The sequence below is a fragment of the Hemicordylus capensis genome, chromosome 4, assembly GCF_027244095.1.
Source record: "Hemicordylus capensis ecotype Gifberg chromosome 4, rHemCap1.1.pri, whole genome shotgun sequence".
NCBI lineage: Eukaryota > Metazoa > Chordata > Lepidosauria > Squamata > Cordylidae > Hemicordylus > Hemicordylus capensis.
Window position 1 is genome coordinate 167,933,332 of NC_069660.1, and position 21,610 is coordinate 167,954,941.

The following is a 21,610-nucleotide window of genomic DNA, read 5'->3' on the forward strand; positions in this document are numbered from 1 at the left end:
AGTCAGACGAAACCACACCATTAAGTAAAAATAATTCTGCCTTATGACATAACAAAAGGTCTAAACCATGAGCATTACATATTACATCTTTGGACTGTCTTACAAGGAACAGGGAGGGGATAGGTAAAGATGGAAGGAACTGGTGAAATTTTCTAAATAAAGTGAAATCATCTGGGCTAGCCTGAGCATTGAAATTGCCAACCACAATCAAGTGTGCATGCAGATGTTTGACGCACATTTCTAGAACAAAACTCTCCAGTCTTGGCCACATCCCCTTCTCATAGATTCGTGAACCAGCAGGAGGAATATAAACATTAACTAAAATAAAGTTAAAATCAACATTAGTAATTAACACAGCAATTGTGAAGGGATCCAACTTTCCCAGTACTCAAGTTTTGGCAAAGAGGGCAGTAGATATCAGAACTGTGGCTCGCCACATTGGTCTTCCCCCTTCCTGACCCAGACAAAGCATTCATCATGGAGAATAGCCCCGGAAATGAATACCACCAGTTTGCCATGTTTCCTGTATTACCAGAATATCAAAGCCTGAAATGAAAATTAAAAAATCATGGTCATGAGTCTTAGAGGACCATCCATTCATGTTCCAAACCAGGAATGAGAGCTGGTGTGAATAAGTCAATCAAAATCATCCCGCTGTTGTGGTATCAGCGGGGAAGAATGAAGGTTAGGGTCCAAAGGAGAGGAGATGGCGTTGTTATATTTATCTCCTGTTGACTATTCTGAATTTGGCCATTCTCTTTGGCCAGGCCAGGGTAAGATGCTTAAGTAGATCTAGATTAGAGCCAGCATCCCCCAAAGGGTTACAGACAGGAGAGGAAATACTCCATGACTGAGAAACTGGACAATCCAGGATGGCCTGGGTGTCTCTCTGGATTTTGCAGGGAGAGGATGCAGCGTTGCATTTTCCCAGAACTGTGAGATCACCCATAATGTCTATCAATAATTTTGAGTCCTTTTGAAGTCCTGTTATTGATTTAGACAAGAAATCAATAAGATCATTATTAGAGCCATTGGGATTAATAGCCATTTCTTCTCTAAAAGATTTCTGGCTAGGAAGCTTCTGTCTAGGTGGAGGCAAGGGCTGCATCTTTTGGCCTCGAGAGGCAGACAAAACAAACGCTGACTCAGTAGCCTTGGAGCTGATGTCATTTCGCGATCAAGGGAGACGCAATGGAGGCTGCATATTTGGCTCCTTAGTAATGACAGAAATAACAACAGGATTAGAAAAACATCTAGTGGCATTCTTCCAAGCTGGAGAACTATGAACATCAGTTAAGTTATTTCATTTCATTTGTATTTTTTCAGGCTGTGTCTATTAAAACAACCTTCCAAATCTCTGTCTCATTCAAAGTTAGGTATGGTGGGGAAACAGAAGGAAGCTACAAGAAAACATTTGTTTAAAATAGCTAAATTCAAAACAGGTTTGTTTGTTTTTTAAGTAGGGTTTTTGTGCACAAGAAACAAAATATGAGAAAAACATATTTCTATCCTGCTCTAGTCTATCCTGCTCTAATACTGGGCCCTAACTGAATCCTTACCTAGAGTCCTCTTGCAATCACCCCTAATCAGCTTCTGCAGCAACCCTTGCTCAGCCTCAGGTCCTGCTCTTCCTTCCCACTTCTTGGGGTTTAATCTCAGACTGTTCCTTCAGCTGCTTTGGGAGCAATCCAGTCCTCCAGAGAGCCAGCTCTCCCAGTGACTTCTCAGCTCTCTTCCCAGCAGCTCTTCTCAGTTCTTCCCGACTCCAGCTCTGATTCTGACAGCAACTTGCACTCTCTGAACTCCTTCACTTGAACTCTTCAGGTCTCCAACATGTACACACAAACTCTGCTGAAGGCAGCATCCTTATATTCTCTTTCCTCCCTCCAAAACCACTGTAGAACAGGATCTGTGAACTTTTGACCCCAGCACAGCTTTTTAACATAGGGAGTAAGCAAAGCAAATGCAATGCAGAAATCTTATATACAAAAAGGAGGTAGTTCAGGCCTCATTCCTTCACAAATAACCATAAATATGATCTGAGGGTTGCACAGTCTTCAGGGACATATTTAGTGGTGTTAAATAATGCTTCCAGGGGAAGGAGACAGTGATGAAAATCAGCCCTCCCCCAGTGCACAGTGAGATTCTGGGTTACTAAATGCTACAGAGGCGCTTTGCACTCAATGCCTCTGCACCTTTTGTAGGGATGTTGATGAGCATTGTATTTACCCAAGTCCAAGACAACTCTGAATTTAAGATGACCCCTTAAAAATACAGATTAAAGACATGTTATACCCAGGGGTTCACAATTTTCCAGTTCTGATTCTCAAATGAGTACCAGCAGAAATGGTTTGGTACTCACAGTGTTACTCTGCATGTACCAACAGAGCAGCAAACTCTCTGGCCTCCAGTGCGCTCCTCACCTTCAAGCAAAGCCTCCCTCCCCTGCCTGGCACTGTGATTTCATTCACAGTCCGCCTGCTTTCCCTGCCCCCCCAACACACACACACACACACACACACACACACACACACACACAACACACACCAGGCAAAAAGACACCAGGGTAGGACCCTTTTCTCTCCCTCCATTGTCACCATCCTCATCTGTCTTTTGGTGCAGCCTGCCCTGGGCACATCCTACCAGCTGCCACTTGCTTGGGTTTTTGTTTGTTTTGTTTGGCTTTTGGTTTTGTTTGGGGCCCGAATCCTGCTGGCTTGTCAAGTTCCTCACCCTTTCCCAGGGCCAGGCTTGATGCCTGGAAGGGAGTCTGGGTAGGCGGGCTCCTTTGGAATAGCTCCTGCTGCTCCTCTACTTGCAAGGAAAATGACGGGTCAGACACGGCCCTGAGCGCCCCACGCACGCGCGCACACACACACACACACACTGAGGTCGAGAATAAAGAGGCAGGCAGGTGAGAGATAGAGAGCCCGCCTCAATAGCTGTACAGGGGGTTGGCTTTCTCTGCACAGAACTCAATGAATTCTCTGGAGAAGTTCAGGGTTCCAAGAAGTGCTCTAAGGGAGTGAATGCCTGTGAGGGCAGGGAGCTTTTGAATGACCTCTGCTTGCTATTGGTCATGGGGATCATCCTTCCTGTCCAAAGGTGACTCCTAAGTAGCATGTGTCCTGCTGAACTAGCTATGCATTTGAACTAGCTGGCTTTAAAGCCAGTTGCCAGGATCAGGTACAACATCTAGCTAGGTAGGAGTAGCCATACTGAGAGCTCACCTTACTTGAGAGCAGAAGAAGGGGAAAGGAATTTCACAGCCCCCGCCTGCTGCTCCTCGTTTTTTGTAAAGCTCCAGGGCTCAGCACAGTTTGGCCATGTTATTGCTCAGGTTCTTTGTAAGGGAGAGAGCTGGCAGAGTGTTAGGCAGAGGACTCTAAGTTTAAGACGACCCAACCAATTTCTAGGAAAAAACCTCACCATGGATTCGGGTAAATATTTATCATATTTATATACATCTCTATATGTTTAAAGCTGAGAGTCCATTTTGTTGTAGTAGATTTGACTACAGCCATACATTTCAATTTCAATAAAGCTGAGACAATTTTATTGTAGTATATTTGTATACAGATACACTCTCTAACTCATCATCCAGAAAATCAGCTTATTCAGTTTGCTTGAAAACATTTGCTTGAAACACTATCTTGTTAGTTTCCAAGATGTGTCCTTTTAGTTAAGCTGGAAGAAATCTGCAATTTTCCAAGATAGTGGCATTCTTCCAAGCTGGAGAACTATGAACATATCCTGCAATTTTCAGTTTTTAAAAAATGTCCAGGTTGAGTTAAACTCTTACAAGTTGTACTGATTGCTGTCTAAGGCAGCTGAAGAGACTACACTGCAAGAACCTCCCTGAATTCTACCATCTTCCAGATGAGCCAGAAGGGTGACTTCCCTGACTGTTTAATGTCAGGACGCATTGATGTGAAACACTGAAAGTGTTAAGTCTTTAGCCACAGATCGACCTAAGACCTTCCTGAACACATCTAAGCATAGAGAGGAAAGACTGCATACTTTCTTTTTAGCCCAACAATTTTTGTATGAAAGGCTTTAAGGATGAAGATGGATGCATACAACTTGCACTGGATTTGACACAAACGTCCATGTAGCGCTACAGAAAATATCAGATCTGCAACTTCTTTCTAGCACACTTCCTTTTGCAGGATGGTAAAAGTGATTAATTTATTCCTCTAGTATTTGAACCAAATAGTTGTAATTGCTACCTGTGACATCAAATTGGCAGTGGTAGATGCTTCTTTATCACTTGAGATGGTCAAGTTATTACATGGTCCAATGAGAAGCGAGGGCTCAGATCTTTTTTCTTCTGACAAACCTAAAATTACATGCATGTTTCATCTTAATACTTCCCTATAACACATTTCAGAAGAATGAACTTTGGCTAATATTGTGTAAAAGATCATATGCTTCTATCACATCTACAGTAAGTCCCCCACAATGCTCTGAGAGGCACGAAGTGGTAATGGAATGTAGATCCTTAACCCTGTGTCCACGTGTGGATCCATTCAGTTTGTTAAACAGCTCAAGCTTCATACCGTGTGACTATAAGATAATAAGACTGAAAACTAACTAAATAAACAATGGATATAAACTTGTGTAGAAAAAACGTGTGAAGTAGTGAAATGTAAGAAGTAGTGAATACAGGGTACAGGATCCCATAGGGGTTGTGGAACCTAGGCAGTCGGAGTAGATAGCTTGATCGAGGGTTGATTCAGGTGCCCAGTCTACCCCTCCCCTCCCCCTTTTGAGTGATTCAGCCGAATAAGGTTCTACCGGGTGGGCCCTGGGTGATCTCTTCTACACTAGCTAAAAGAAACCTTCACGGTGAGTACCAATGTTCCTTTCTCAGCTGGTGTAGGAGGTCACCCAACATGGGAAATGCCACAGCTCACACCACAGGTTGGGAACAAGCCCCGGATGGAAACCTCAACAGGGAAGGACTCTCTGCAAAACCCTTCTGCTGAACGCCGCCCTGGCAGCTGCGTGTTTGTCCAGCTTGTAGTGTCTGGAGAAGGTGAAGGGGCAGCTCCATGTGGCCGTCTTACATATCTCTTCCAAAGAGAATGGTGTAGAGAGTGCTGCTGTTGCTGCCGACCTTGTGGAGTGTGGATCTGTCCTGGCACTGGGCGGTGCTGTGATTCGTATGTGAGTGCTATGCAGGCGCATACCCCATGGGAAATGATGGCTGCCGATGCCTTCGTCCCCAGTTTAGCGTTACGGAAGTTGATGAACATGACGTCCATCTTGCGGAACTCCTTGATCCTCTCAATATACACCTTGAGTGCCTGCCTTATGTCTAAGGCTATGCCACTCTCTCTCCGCTTTGTGTTTCGGGTCTGGGCAGAACGATGGCAGGTAGATGTCCGTGGACCTATGGAATGATGAATTCACCTTCGGTACAAAGGAGGGATCTGGGAGGAGTCTAACCGAGCCCTTCGAGCAGATGCATAAGGTTGACTTTATGGACAGCACCTGTAACTCTGAGACCCTCCTTGCTGAGGTTATGGCCACCAGGAATGCCACCTTCCATTACAGGATCTGTAGAGGCACGGATCATAAAGGTTCAAAAGGTGGGAATTGCATGCCCCTGAGGATGATGTGCAAGTCCCAAGAAGGGAAGCGATGGCACACTGGTGGCAACAGCTGGGTGGCCCCTCTTAAGAACTCCTGGAGGAACTCCAGGAGGTCCAGCATCTTGCACTACTGTGGTGATTTGGGGATCTTGGCTGCCCAGCGGAGGAAACTCCGCCATGTTGACTGGTAGATCCAACTGGTCAAGGGCTTTCTGGAAGCTAGTATGTTCTCGATCACCCTTGATGAGAGCCTTTCCTTCCTCAGGAGGGTCCTCTCAGCCTCCAGGCGGATAACCGCAGCCAGTCCGGGTCTGGATGGAGTACTGGGCCCTGGGATAGAAGGTCTGGGCGACGTGGCAGGTAGAGTGGTCCTCCCACAGCCAGTGCTACTATTTCTGAAAGCCACAGTCTCCTGGGCCAGAAGGGTGCTATGAGGATTAGGTCTGCCTGGTCGGATCACAGCTTTTGAAGACACAGACTGCAGTGGAACCAAAGGGAAGGCATAAAGTATCCCCTTGGGTCATAGCGTCACTAGAGCATCGGAGGCCTCTACTCCCGGTACCGGGAACCATGAGAAGAGCCTGCTCAGCCTGGCATTCTGTGGTGAGGCAAATAGGTCTATTGTCGTCCCATAGGTCTGTTGGTTCGTGATCCACTGGAACACCTGTGGGTGGAGGCACCACTCTGCTGGATTGATCTCCTGGAGGCTCAGCCAGTCTGCCTGGACATTGGCTGCTCCCTGTAAGTAGTGGGCCAGGATGGATTGGAGGTGGATTTCCACCCATGAGAGCAGCTCCACTGCCTGCTGGTGCAAGGACCAGGACCTCGTCCCTCCTTGGTGTTTGACATGCACCTTTGCTGTTGTGTTGTCTGTGCATACCAGGACGTTGGTGCCCTCCGCGAGTGGCTGGAAGTGCTTCAAAGCCATGAGAATGGCCTTCAGTTCCAGCCAGTTGATGCTGTGCTCTGCTTCCTCCACTGACCAACGGCCCTGGGTTGACTTGTTCCTGCAGTGGGGCCCCCATTCTGAGAGGTCACCATCTGTGGTCACCAGAATCCTGTCTGGTTCAAGAAAAGGCTTCCCCTTGTTGAGGTTCTTCCTCTGGGTCTACCAGAGAAGCAAGTCGCAGAGGTTCTTCGTGATTGCTAGACCCCTGTCCATTCTGAGGGCAATCCTGGACTGAAAGGGAGGTGAAACCTCACCTAGGGTACTGAGTCCATGGCCGCCACCATGAGCCCCAGTAGCCGTGCTAGTCTTAGGGTGCTTTCAGCTGCCCAGGACGTGGCTTCCTGTGCCAGGAAGGCTAGGTCTTCCATCTTGTCCTGTGGGAGGAACAGTCTGTACTCCACAGTGTCCACGATCACCTCCAGATGGCATAGCCTACACGTCAGGGTGAAGTGACTCTTCGCCTCATTGACCAAGAAGCCGTGGTCCTGAAGAGTCCTCAAAGTCCTTGTGAGGGCCTCCTGCACTGCCCCCTGTGAGCCTGCTTGAATCAGCAGGTCATCCAGGTAGCAGTAAAGGTGTATCCCCTCCGTGCGTAGGTGTGCCATGAGGGGGATCAGGGTCTTGGTGAAGATTCTGGGCATTGAGGACAGGCCGAAGGGCAGGGTTCAGTACTGGAAGTGGTTCCCCATGTAGCAGAAGTGTAACAGGTAGCAGCTGTTGGGGTGTATGGGTATGTGGAGATGTGTGTACTGGAGGTCTATGGAGGCTAAGAAGTCGCCCGTCTGCAGGGTCTCAGATATGGATCGAAGAGTCTCCATCCTGAATTTTCTTTTTGCCATGTAGCGGTTCACTGGTGGCAGGTTCAGGACCGCCCTTGCTAAGCCGTCCTTCTTCGGGACAGTGAATATGATAGAGTAGATGCCCTTGCCCTTCTGGTCCTCGGGGACCAGTTCTATGGCACCTATGTTTAGCAGGTGTTTGATGGAGCGTGTGAGGTCCCTGTGTTTTTTCTTGTCCTTTGACTTGGGGGTCCGGACAAAGCAGCTGACCAGTTTGATCAAAAAAGATCAAAAAAGTGGACCCAGTTGGCGGTGACGGTCTCTCTCCAAACAGGCCAGAAGTCCAACAGTCAGGCTCCCACCCTGGCGCTTTGAGTGTCAGGATTGTTGTTTAGGACCCCTCGCTGGGGGTGCATAGGATTAGCAGCTATGCTGAGGATAGGACTGTCTGGCCTGCATCCTAGGTCTGCTCCATTGTGGTCTGAATGACCTGGGGGGCTCCTTCTGGCAAAACTGAGGTCTGAAGCTCCTGAAGGATGATGAGGGTCTTCGCTGGGGTGGTTGCTCTTCTCTCCTTTGAGATGAAGGAAGGGCCTTCCACTTGCCCCTTGTTTCCACCAGGATCTCTTTAAGGGCCTCATTGCTGAAGAGCTCCCCCCTACCCACATAGGGGACCGCCGCCAAGTTGGACCTGGAGGTGTTGTCTACCTTCTAGTACTTGAGCCAGATGTTCCGTCTTGCCAAGATTCCCGAGCTGAAAATCATACGCTGTCCAGTGTGGCATCAGCTGAGAAAGTGGCAGCTCTAATTGGAGGCCTGTACATCTTTGGATAACAAGGAGACTGAACTTTGCTCTAAGAGTTGTGTTTTTGGGTTTGTTTATTTACATACTTCTTTATGTGAAGAAGAGTTGAAAATAATACAAAAAGCTAAACAACAGAATCAAACACAAGCCAGAAGGCTTTCTGTCCCAAACCCAGGCTTGGGGGAAGGGAAAATGACCTCAGAACTGAATGAGACATTGGTTGCTATGAAACAGTTACTAGAAGCTAACTCTAGCACCTTACAACAAGTAAGTCAGGACATACAAACATTGAATAAGAGAACATCAAATATTGATGAGACAGTGAAAAATTAGCTGATGACAATAAAGAATTTAAAAGAAGGGTAGAAACATTGGAGCAAGACTTGGGATCAATAAGAGATGATTACTAGACCAGATGGCGTTGCTAGAGCTGAGACAAAAAGAGCGCTTTCTGAGGTTTAGAGGAATCCCAGAAAAAACTGGGCAAGATATCAAAAAAGTGCTTAGGGAGGAACTTGCACTTTTTTGGGAACCTCAAGCGAAGAGATGGATAACCAGATTGATTCAGCTTTTCATGTAAATTCTGTATATGCCACAATGAACAAGGTACCAAGATATTCTATGGGTCAATTTAACTCCAGTTCAATCACAGAGCAGATACTGCAAGCACATTTTTCTAAAGCCCTTACTATTGAAGGCCAACAGGTTAAAGTTTTGAAAGAAATACCATCCAGGATCTTAAGGGAACGTAAGGATTATAAATTTTTAACAGATGCCTTAAACGCCAATGGAATACGTTTCAGATGGGAAGTGCCTGAAGGGGTCTCTTTTTTTAATAAAGGGAAGAGGAATAGGTTTACAGAGCTCCTCAAAGCGCAAGAATTTTGGCGTAAATACAAATAGACTTTAATTCCAGAGCACTCAGTGCCTTCAACACATAATTCCAATTAGTCAAAATGGATTACAAAATAGTCTCATGGAATGTCAATGGCTTAAATAATAGAACCAAAAGGGCAAAAAAAAATTCATTTTCTTAAAAAGCAAAATTTGGACATTATATGTTTACAGGAGACACATATTAGAAAACAAGATAGAAAATATTTGGTTAATAAGGCCTTGGGGCAAGAATTCATTTCCTCCGTGCTAGCTTTGGAAATTAATAGTTTCTGGACTTAAAACGGTGATAATCAGAATCTATGCACCCAATTTTAAAAAGTAGAATTTTATAAATATTTAGAACAGAAGATGGCTGAGTTATCAAATGCTAACTTAGTCCTATTGGGAGATTTTAATGGGGTTGTCTCTACAACTTTAGATAGAAAATCTGATATGTCCGAAAGGAATTTGGAAGGTAGGCTACTAAAAGCCTTTTTTGATCTTGCAGAACATATGGATCTCTATGATTTGTGGAGAATTAAAAATTCAAACGCGAAGGAATATACTTATTTCTCTGAAAGATACAAATCCCATTCAAGAATAGATATGGTCTGGACATCCAAATCTATCACATCGTGTATGAAAAGAATGGATATTATGCCTAGAACTTTATCAGATCATAACGCAATTTGCTTTACATGGAAGAAGACGGAAATGGTATCCTTTCGTTGGAAACTCAAAAGCCAAAAGAAAGTTAAAGGACTATTTTGAGCTGAATTTAAACCGAGGAATGGACAATAAAATAGTTTGGGATGCAGGAAAAGCGGTTATGAGAGGCTTTTTTATACAACAGAACGCGTATCTTAAGAAACAAAGGGAATTGAAAAAAGAGGGACTACTGATGGAGATTTCTAAAAAAGAAAGAGAACTGCTATGGACTAAGGACAAGAAGAAGACTATTCAAGTTATTAAAATGCTTCAGCAGCAGCTCTCTATGTTGCTATTAAATGAAATTGAACGGAATTTAAAATATGCAAAGCAAAAGTCATCTGAATTTGCAAACAAACCAGGCAAATTATTGGCTTGGAAAATTAGATATGAGAAAAAGAATAAGCACATATCCAAGATATCAACAAAAATGGGCTTTCTTATGATGAAAGGGAAATAAAAAGGGAATTCTTTAGATACTATTCTGAACTATATAAAGGAAACAAAGTAGAAGATATAAAAATTGATAAATTTCTGAAGACACAAAATATTCCACAACTTTCCAAGGATCATGTAGAAATTATGAATGCACCAATATCAATAATGGAAATAACAGAAGTAATAAACTCAAGTAAACCCAATAAAGCGCTAGGGCCTGATGGCCTACCAGCTTCATACTACAAATCCTTTAAAGATCAATTATTACAGCCTTTGCAATGGACGATGAATGATATTTTAAAAAGAGGAAATATGCTGGAGTCTTGGAAGTATGCCAACATTGCAATCATTCCAAAACTGGATCAAGACTTAACGCAAGTTAAGAATTACAGGCCAATTTCACTGTTAAATAATGATTACAAACTTTTTGCTGCCATTTTGGCAAGGAGAATGAAGGTTGTACTAAGAGCTTTCATTCATGAAGATCAAGCAGGCTTTTTACCAAAAAGGCAATTAAGAGACAATGTGAGAACAGTCCTGAATGTATTGGAGTATTATGAAAAACACAATGATAAACAAATAGATATGATCTTTCTGGATGCAGAGAAAGCATTTGACAGTGTTTCCTGGCAGTTTATGTGGAGGCTACTGAATGCAATGGGAGTTGGCAATAATTTCACTAGAGCTGTTAAGACAATATATTCGGAGCAATATGCTAAAATTATTATAAATGGGGAACTATCAAATAATTGTAAAATACAAAAAGGAACCAGACAAGGTTGCCCACTTTCCCCATTACTTTTTATATTAGTTCTGGAAGTGCTTTGAAGAAATATCAGAGAAGATGAAAAAATACAAGGCTTGAAAATAGGGAAGCAGGTAGGGATGTGCAAAAAATTTCGGGCACAGAATGATCTGTGCCCGAAACGAACAATTTCGGGTGATTCGGGGCCGAACCGAATCACCCCCGATGTCCCTGATATTTTTTGGGCACGAGCCGAATCACCCGAATTTCGGGCACGAAAAATTCGGGTGATTCGGTTCACGGTTGATTTTTGGCGATTTTTTAAAGTTTTAGTGACTTTGGGGCAGTTCGGGGGCATAGCATGGGATCTGGGGAAAAGTAGTGGGGTGGGGTGGTAGTGCCTAATGGATGCAGGCTACCACCCCAATTTCAGGGGGATTGGGCAAAGGGCTGATTTTTGGTAAATTTCTGAAAATTTCATGTCTTTGGGGCAGATTGGGGCATATTGGGGCAGAAAGTGGGGCCTGGGGCAGAATAGTGGGGTGGGGTAGTAGTGCCTAATGGGTGGAGGCTACCACCCCAATTTCAGGGGGTTTGGACAAAGGGCTGATTTTTTGAGAATTTTTGAAGTTTTAGTGACTTTGGGGCAGTTTGGGGGCAGAAAGTGGATCTGCCCCAAAATAGTGGGGTGGAGTGGTAGTGCCTAATGGGTGGAGGCTACCACCCCAATTTCAGGGGGATTGGGCAGAGGGCTGATTTTTTGAGAATTTTTGAAGTTTCGGTGTCTTTGGGGCAGATTGGGGGCAGAAAGTGGATCTGCCCCAAAGGAGTGGGGTGGGCTGGTAGACAGTGCCTAATGGGTGGAGGCTACCACCCATCCCCAATTTAAGAGTGATTGGGCAGAGGGGTGAATTATGGTGAATTTATTTGTATGAGGTTTGTCTTCATAAGGTGAAGTGTGCTAAATTGATTACTTCCTCATATTATTCATAGTAAAGGAAAGTGTGAAAAAGTGAAAGTGGGGTCATGAGAGTTGTTTAATTGAAAAATATCTCATTTGCTATGATAGAATGAGAATTCACACCTCAGAAAAGGTGTGAATTCTCATTCTATCATAGCAAATGAGCTATTTTTCAATTAAACAACTCTCATGACCCCACTTTCACTTTTTCACACTTTCCTTTACTATGAATAATATGAGGAAGTAATCAATTTAGCACACTTCACCTTATGAAGACAAACCTCATACAAATAAATTCACCATAATTCACCCCTCTGCCCAATCACTCTTAAATTGGGGATGGGTGGTAGCCTCCACCCATTAGGCACTGTCTACCAGCCCACCCCACTCCTTTGGGGCAGATCCACTTTCTGCCCCCAATCTGCCCCAAAGACACCCAAACTTCAAAAATTCTCAAAAAATCAGCCCTCTGCCCAATCCCCCTGAAATTGGGGTGGTAGCCTCCACCCATTAGGCACTACCACTCCACCCCACTCTTTTGGGGCAGATCCACTTTCTGCCCCCAAACTGCCCCAAAGTCACTAAAACTTCAAAAATTCTCAAAAAATCAGCCCTTTGTCCAAACCCCCTGAAATTGGGGTGGTAGCCTCCACCCATTAGGCACTACCACCCCACCCCAATATTCTGCCCCAGGCCCCACTTTCTGCCCCAATATGCCCCAATCTGCCCCAAAGACATGAAATTTTCAGAAATTTACCAAAAACCAGCCCTTTGCCCAATCCCCCTGAAATTGGGGTGGTAGCCTGCACCCATTAGGCACTACCACGCCACCCCACTACTTTTCCCCAGATCCCATGCTATGCCCCCGAACTGCCCCAAAGTCACTAAAACTTTAAAAATTCACCAAAAATCAGGATTTTGCCCAATCCCCCTGAAATTGGGGTGGTAGACTCTACCCATTGGGCACTACCACCCCACCCCAAAATTTTGCCCCTGGGCCCCTTTTTACCCCCGAATCGATTTGGATTCGGATTAAATCCGAATCCAAACCGAATCAAGGGTGATTTGGGTGACCCAGATTCGGGCACAAAACAGAACAGGGGTGATTCAGTTCGGGTCCGAGCCGAATCACCCAAAATCCCGAATTGCACACCCCTAGAAGCAGGAGTACAAACTTAGAGCCTTTGCGGATGATGTGGTGTTTTTTCTTCAAAATCCATTAGAGAAGATCGGAAGGCTCTTGGAAAAAATAGAACAATTCAGCCAATTGGCTGGGTTTTATATAAATAAGACTAAAAATGAAGGTGTTGACAAAGAATATGGACCAGAAATCCAAGGATAGACTCTATGAAATAAGCAAATTGAAAGTGGAGAAGAAAATTAAATATTTGGGTGTCTGGCTGACAAATAAAAATTCTTTGTTGTTTTCAAATAATTATGTCAAAATATAGAATACAGTAAAAATTGATTTGCAGAGATGGACTGGAATGAACTTATCTTTAATGGGAAGAATTTTGGTTGTGAAGATGAATGTTTTACCTAAAATGTTGTTTCTTTTCCAGACTATTCCTATAATTAATACGTTAACTTGTTTTAAGCAATGGCAAAAGGACATAACTAAATTTGTTTGGAAAGGGAAAAGACCAAGAATTAAATTTAAAAATTTAACAGATGCTAAAGAAAGAGGTGGTCTTACCCTGCTGGATTTAAGGTTGTATTTTGATGCTGTTTGTTTGACGTGGTTAAAGGAATGGATAACATTAAGAAATCCCAGAATACTTGATCTGGAAGGACTTGATAGAAGGTTTGGATGGCATCCTTATTTTTGGTACGATAAAACTAAAGTGCATAAAGATTTTCTTCCTCATTATATAAGAAGGAGTCTAATGCGAGTGTGGGTAAAATATAAAAAATGGTTGGAACCTAAAACTCCATTATGGGTATCCCCGATTGAAGCTTTAGCATGTAAAGAGATAAATATGCAGTCTGAATGGGGTACCTATAGAGATATGTTATGTTTTCAAGATAAGGGCTGTAAATTAAAAAAAAATCTAACTGAAGTTCAGAATTTGGTTAGTAACTGGTTTCAGTGCCATCAGTTAAACGAAATTTATAAGAAGGATCTTAAAGCTGGATTTGAGGATCAGATGTCGAGATCTGAAAAAGAGCTGTGTGAAAATGATGAAAAATTAGTCTCCAATATGCATAAGTTGTTGCTTTTGGAGGAGACAAGAGACGAAATGGTTAAAACGACTATGATAAAATGGGCTCAAGATGTGGGTCATAATATAGAGATGGCAGCTTGGGGGAAATTATGGAAAACTGATTTAAATTTCACTGCATGTTATACTTTAAAAGAAAATTGTTATAAGATGATGTACAGGTGGTATCTGACACCAAAAAAATTAGCATTAATGTATAAAAATGTTTCAAACAAATGTTGGAAATGTGGACAATGTGAAGGAACCTTCTTCCATATGTGGTGGTCATGCGGGAAGGCAAAGGCCTTTTGGGATATGATATATAATGAGCTGAAGAAAATTTTTAAAATGACATTTCCTAAGAGGCCAGAATCCTTCTTGTTGGGAATAACTCAAGGAGAGTTCTCTAGAAGAAATTTAACTTTTTTTAATGTATGCAACCACGGCAGCTAGAATAGTATATGTGCAGAAATGGAAAGATAATAAAATGCCTTCAAAAGAAGACTGGTTGATAAAAGTTTTGGAATATGCGGAGATGGCAAAACTTACAACACTTATAAGGGACGAAAACTTGGAATGTTTTAAAGAAGATTGGGAACCTTTCTTACTTTACTCAAAGAACTATTTTTCTAACATGGACCTTTCAGCAGGGTTTAAAATTTAGTATCACAGCAGGTTGGGGTAGGGTAAAATCGAATTGTAAGGCGGAGTATATATGTTTTGTAATATTATAGCAATGGCTTATATGTATAGTTAACAAGAACCGCGCAGACTGGTAAGCGGGAAGTCATTATTTGCTTAATTAAGTGTAACTTGATTGCTAAGATATTGTAAAAGTCAATAAAACTTTAAAATGGTGAGAGAGAGAGAGAGAGAAGGTGGCAGCTCTCTGAAGGCGCAGGAGCCTGCATTGCATCCTGGCCTGATCAGCCGGGGGTCATTGAGGAGTTCATCAATCCAAACGACTGCTGCTCTGCATACCAAGGAGGCGGTGGTATTGGCCCTAATAGCCACAGCCGATTATTCGTGCGCCCTGCGCATTGCAGCTTCAGCCTTCTTGTCTGCAGGGTCCTTCAATGAAGAGTCCCCATCCTTTGGGACCACCACCCCACTGAGGAGAGCACCGAAGGTGGAAATCCGTGAGGGTCTCCTCATCAAAGTTATACAGTTTGTTGGTGAGTGCCACCATTCTTTTGGAGGCGGAGACGCTAGCCCATTCTTCCTTGATTGTATTGACAAACTCCTCAGGCATCACTCCCTTGATTTGGGGGCCCCGGGGGGATGGAAGGATCAGGGACTCCTTGGAAGGTTGTGTGTCCTGCACTACAGGGGCTGGCTGAAGGCCCAGTACCTTAATAGACTGGTTAATAAGGGACTGGTATCTTCCAGTAGAGCCAGTCACTGGCCATGGCTACTGTGGATGGGATCCTGTCCTTGTCAGAGGATGCTTAGCTGGGTTTGGATCCCCCAGGCTCAAAGGTATCTGAATGGCTATCAGGGTGAAGGAGATCAGGTAATTCTTCCCCTGAGCCTTCCAAATATTTCCCCTTCCCCATGCCCGCATGGAATGGCGGGGTATCCTTTTCCTACACCTTTTCCGGGGGGCTGGTTCCTCAGTAGAGTCGGAAGGGGGGTTATGCCCCCTCCCTGGGTGGAGGGGGAGGACTATCTGTTGTTCCAGGGCGGTGGCCAGGGAGCGTTGCACTGTCTTGGATACAGCCTCTCCATGTGGCTGGATCCGGAAAAACCCCCGCCGCATCCGTGAGTACCGAGCCCTGAATGGGGCCGAGTTCTTGCAAGGGGGCTATCATGGGAACTGGGTCTGAACCTTCCCCTCCCCCCTCCTCCAGGAACGAGCTCACCGATTCCTGAAGGTCTGCGTCTGTGTGCTGCAAGTCTTTCCAGTCGTCTCCCTCCTCTCCTTCCTACCAGCTCTGCCGGAGTCCCGTGGTGCACAGTCTCTCCTCAGAGGGCTGTGAGGGCGATAGGGCTAGGTATGCCCTCACTGTGTTGCTGGTGCCGGCCTGGGCACTCACTGCCATGTCCTCCAAGGAGGCCGGCTGGAGTCCTGCCTCCTCATTCCGCCGCCACCTGTTCCTTTTTCTGTGCCCCCATCCCGGGAAAGATTGGAAGCCCGATGTGCACCCAATCTCCCCACGATGCCTTTTGCTGCTAGTTCCAGTGGGTAGGGAGAGCCACTTCGGGCCCAGCGAGGCTTCCCATGGCGGCCACCATCTTGTGTTTGCTCCTCTGCATGTCCCGCGACTTCAGTGGGAAGGGTCTGGGAAGTTCCGCAGTCTCCCTCAGGGCCAGTAGGCCATAGGAGCGCAGTGAGGCCATCGGGCAGTTAAGGAGGGAGAGCTGAGAGAGGAGGATGAAAGGGTCCGTGAGCAGAGGAAGGAGGAGGGTTCCTCTTCCCACTTTCCCTTTTTTTCTGTTTTTAGAAAGAGTGGATATAGGGAGCGTGAGGTGGAGGAATGCTGAGGAGGGAAACGAAGAGGGGGAAAACTGTGGAGCAAGAGTGAAAAATAGAAAAGGAGGAAGAAGTGAGCCAAAGCGAATAATGACCTCTCTGGAGCTAGGGAGGAAGTAAAACTGAATGGATCTGCCTGCGGACACAGGGTTAAGGATCTACATTCCATTACCACTTCTTGCCTCTTGGAGCATTGTGGGGAACGTAATCCCATGCTAGGTGACCTCCTACACCAACTGAGAAAAACCTTTTAACCAATGACCTTTTCAGAGTATGATTAGCTCTGGATTTAACATACGATACAATACCTTGAAATTCCTGTGCTAGGCCACTCCAATTGAATTGGTTTTCCCCATTCACGTCTTTCTTTTTAAATTTTAAGTCAGACAACTCACTTTCCACCTCCTAAGAGCAAAAATATATTTATTTTAATCTCAAATACGTTTTTCTTGAATAATCATTTTAGCCTCTTGCACATACTCTAAACCATTCTCAGAAGCACTTTGATAAGAACACTGTTAAATGGGGCTTTGCAGTTGGGACGAAAGGGGACATTATTAATAAGTTGGGGGGAGGAATTCATGATTATCCCAGTTCCCTTAAGGTAAACCAGTGAGATATGTACTGTATACACTATTAAAATGAAGCAATCCTGCATCTGTTAGCATCTATTGCTACGTTTAACAAAGATGCACAGCTGGAGCAACCAGGCTACTGTATGATCCACTGAATCTTTGTAGATTCTTCCAGGTACAGATTTCAGTATTTCATCTATTTTTGTTTCATAGGAAGAGTGTTCAGAGGTTAGGAATGTGAGTAGGCCTGGTCTTTTCTCTACTTGAGAAAGGGGGAAAGAAGGGGGAAAACAGCAGAAATTATTGACTTGCATGACATTTTTTTCAGGATTTCTGCCCAGTAAAATGCTTCACAGAAAAACAGGGGCGTATCTAGGGAAAAATAGCACCTAGGGCAGCACTGAAATTGGGCCCCTGTCCAAATATCTGACACCCATCTTTCAGATAACTATACTAAGCATAGGGGCAAGAAAATCTCAGAGAGAGAGAGCAGGGGCATAGCAAGGTTAAAGTGGGCCCAGAGACAAGATTTTAAAATGGGCCCCTCGTGCTCACACACATACACACACACACACCTTCATAGTGCACTCACACTATTATATTATTATTATTATTTACACAGTCAGACAGGTGTTATTGACTGGTTTGTTTTATCCAGACATCGAGTCCTTCCCAAGGACCTGGGATGGCTGAATTTTATTGTCAATGTTGCTGTTATAGATATTGTCACAGAATATAGGCTGTTCTCAGTAAAGTTGCTTTTTGTAACTGGCTGATGGTGATTTCTGTGGCCCCTATGGTGTTGAGGTGCTCTTCAAGGTCTTTTGGAACTGCACCCAGGACGCCAATTACCACTGGGATTATTTTGGTCTTCTGCCACAGCCTTTCAATTTCAATTTGCAGATCTTTGTATTTTGTGATTTTTTTCTATTTCTTTTTCTTCTATTCTGCTATCCCCCCTATGTCGATTATTTTGACTTGTTTTTCTTTCTTCTGGACTACAGTTATATCTGGTGTATTGTGTGGCAGATGTTTGACTGTTTGTAGTCGGAAGTCCCATAATATTTTTGCATCTTCGTTTTCTACAACGTTTTCAATTTTATGGCCCCACCAATTTTTGGCTACATGTAGCTTGTATTTTTTTGCTGATGTTCCAGTGTATCATCCCTGCTACCTTGTCATGCCTTTGTTTGTAGTCAGTCTGTGTGATCTTTTTACAACAGCTGATTAGGTGGTCCACGGTTTCAACTGCTTCTTTACAAAGGTGGCACTTGCTGTTTGTTGTTGACTTTTCGACTTTTGCTCTTATTGCATTTGTTCTTAGTGCCTGTTCTTGTGCAGCCAGTATTAAACCCTCTGTTTCTTTCTTCAAGTTGCCATTCTTAAGCCATTGCCAGGTCTTGGTGATGTCTGATTTTCCACTTATATTGTGCAAATATTGACCATGCAGTGGCTTATTTTTCCATTTTTCTGCTCTGTTCTTGACTTGTACTTTCTTGTAGGCCTGCTTTGTTTCATTGGTGTTGAATAGTTTCGCGTTATTAACCATTTGAAGTGCATCTTCTTCACTGTCCTTGATATATTCTTCAAGGCCTCTTTTCTCTTCCTCTACTGTTTGATGGACTTGCAGCATTCCTCTTCCACCTGAGCGGTGAGGGAGGTATAGCCTATCTACATCACTGCGGGGGTGCAGAGCATGATTGATGGTCATGATTTTCCTGGTCTTACGATCTAGCGTCTCTAGCTCTGCCTGGGTCCAGTCTATTATTTCTGCAGTGTATCTGATAACAGGTATAGCCCAGGGGTTTATGGCTTGTATGGTGTTCCCGCCATTGAGTTTGGACTTGAGGATTTTTCTAACTCTCCTGATGTATTCACTTCCTATTTTTCTTTTAACTTCAGTGTGTAATGTTATCAGCCTGGAGAATGCCCAAGTATTTGTAATGTTCTTTCTCTTCCAGGTTCTTGATGTTGCTTCCATTGGGCAGTTCTATTCCTTCTGTTTTTCTTATTTTTCCTCTGTTCATTATTAATGCAGCACACTTATCTAGTCCAAACTCCATTGCTATATCGCTACTGAATATACGGACAGTGTTTAGCAGTGATTCGATTTCTGACTGGGACTTTCCATACAACTTCAGATCGTCCATGTACAGCAGATGGTTGATTTTACTTGATGTTTTAGATTTTTGGTATCCGAGGCCTGTTTTGTTTAGTATTTGTGAAAGTTAGGTCATGGCGATTACACACAACAGAGGGGATAGCGAGTCCCCTTGGAAAATGCCTCTTCTAATGCTAACCTGTCCCAAGTGTCTCGCCTTTGATTGTTAACTGTGTACTCCACATGCTCATTGCTTTTTTGATAAATATCTGAATGATTTTGCTGACACCAGTTGTTTCTAAACATTTTAGTATCCATGTGTGAGGCAATGAATCGAAGGCTTTCTTGTAGTCAATCCATGCAACACTTAGATTGGTTTTTCTTCTCTGGCAATTTCCTAAAATCATTTTGTCAATCAGCAGCTGGTCTTTTGTGCCTCTGGTGTTTGGGCAATTTCCTTTCTGTTCAATTGGAAGCTGTTTGTTAGTTAATAAGTGTTGCATCACTTCATCTGCTATTATTCCAGTTAATAATTTGAACATGGTTGGCAGGCAGGTTATACAGTTCCATAATTACTTGGAACTGTACCTTTTGCTGGATCTTTCATTATGAGATTAGTTTTCCAAGTTGTTAGCCATTGTTCAATATCACCTACTTGCAAAATGTGATTGAACTCTTTTGATAGTTGTTTATGAAGGCTTGTTAGGTGTTTAAGCCAAAAGCCATGCAGTTCATCGTCGCCTGGAGCAATCCAATTTTTAATTTTCTTTGCTCTTCCACTTATTAATTCTGGTGTTATTATTAGATCTTGCATTTGTTGGTCACATTTTTGACCTCTTTCATCCAGCCTGCTTTTTTATTATAATCTATTGGATTGTCCCATAATTTCCCCCAGAATTGCACTGTTTCCTCTTTACTGGTGTTTCTATGTTTCTTGCAGTTTCTCCTTCTATGCTTTGGTAGAAACGTTCCTGATTTGACTGGAATTGGAGATTCTGCCTGTGTTGTGTAATTCTGGCTTCGTATCTGCTAATCTTCTTTGACACTGCTGTTATTTGCTGCTTTATTATTTCCAAGACTTCTCTAATTTTCCTTGAATCTAGGTGGTATTTTTGGATCATATACTGTTTGGTGTTTTCATTCTTCAGCTTCTTGTCTTTCATATCTTTCAATTTACTAGCATCTGATCTGAGCCTGGAGATTTTATTTTCTAATCTAATTCCATTTAGGTGATGTACTACTTTCTTTTTTTACAGGTCCACTGATCTTATATCCGAGCTCTTGTGTTGCTATTGTTGCTGCACTGTACATTAGTTGGTTTGTTTCTTGCAAATTATTGGTTGTTATTTCTGCAAGTGCAGCATTGACATATTTTAATGCCTGAGCAAGGTGTCTTTTGGCAACTGTTTTTAGAGCTGAAGTCGAACCCTGGTGGTTGTTTGGTTCATGTGCTCAGTTATTTTTTGCTTTAGTTCTTGTTGCTTTTCTGTTAAACGGCATTCGGGTTTTTGAGGTGAAGGCAAAGGGGAGGTTGCCTGGTTTTGATTTTGAAACAGTTCAGCAACAGTGGCATCCTTTATTTCCAACACCTCCTCCACCTGTGCCTCAGCAACTTCTTCAGTTGGTGAAGAATTCTTCTTCCATATCTTGAGCCTGTGCTGCTCTTTGCAGTTCTTCCAGCTCAGCTCCTGTGAATACTTTATTTCTTATTATGAATCTTCTCTGGTCTGCTAGCCTTTGTTCTGTTATTTCTGTATCTGGATGCTTCTCTTTCCAAATTTGGATAATTCTTTTTAAATAACCTCTTCTAGTTGGACTAGACTTGTAATAGCAGATCATTATTTCCTTGTTGGCATTTTTCGTATATTTTTTTCGGTTAAGCAACGTTTCTTCCAGTAACTTTGCAGTTTCCAGCCCTGGTTGCTCAACTGAGGATCCTGAGTCCTGTTGCCCACTTGCCACCAGATGTCTAGGGACTCCAGCACCTGGCGCTGTCCTTGTTGACCCGGTATAGATTTATTAAAGTTATGTCTCACCATATCGTTGATGGGAGAGGCACTCTTTGTCTGGCTTCTCTGGTGAGACCTGTCTAGTATGGCTGGACCTCTGGCATAGCTCTCACCTTCCTCAGAGCACGCAAGCCCCACAACCACACCAAGGTAGTGCCTCACTGGGGGTTATTATTATTATTTACATTTTATATCCCACTCTTCCTCCAAGGAGCCCAGAGTGGTATACTACATACTTAAGTTTCTCCTCACAACAACCCTGTGAAGTATGTTAGGCTGAGAGAGAAGTGACTGGCCCAGAGTCACCCAGCAAGTATCATGGCTGAATGGGGATTTGAACTCAGGTCTCCCCAGTCCTAGTCCAGCACTCTAACCACTACACCATGCTGGCTC

The 21,610-nt window shown here is 43.6% G+C and overlaps 1 protein-coding gene across 17 annotated transcripts in view; it reads right to left on the reverse strand.

The window, feature by feature from the left end:
• The window catches only part of DZANK1 (double zinc ribbon and ankyrin repeat domains 1), a 213,344-nt gene that overhangs the window by 153,072 nt on the left and 38,662 nt on the right, over nt 1–21,610 (reverse strand). For all 17 annotated transcript variants that reach the window (XR_008320750.1, XR_008320751.1, XM_053313578.1 and 14 more), the window contains 2 exons: nt 16,841–16,937; nt 4,230–4,339 (listed from right to left, as the gene is read on the reverse strand). Coding sequence is in view for 15 of the 17 variants with exons in the window: in XM_053313578.1 (XP_053169553.1) it covers nt 4,230–4,339; nt 16,841–16,937 (207 nt within the window). In the remaining 2 variants the exon portion in view is untranslated. The remainder of the gene's footprint in view (nt 1–4,229; nt 4,340–16,840; nt 16,938–21,610) is intronic.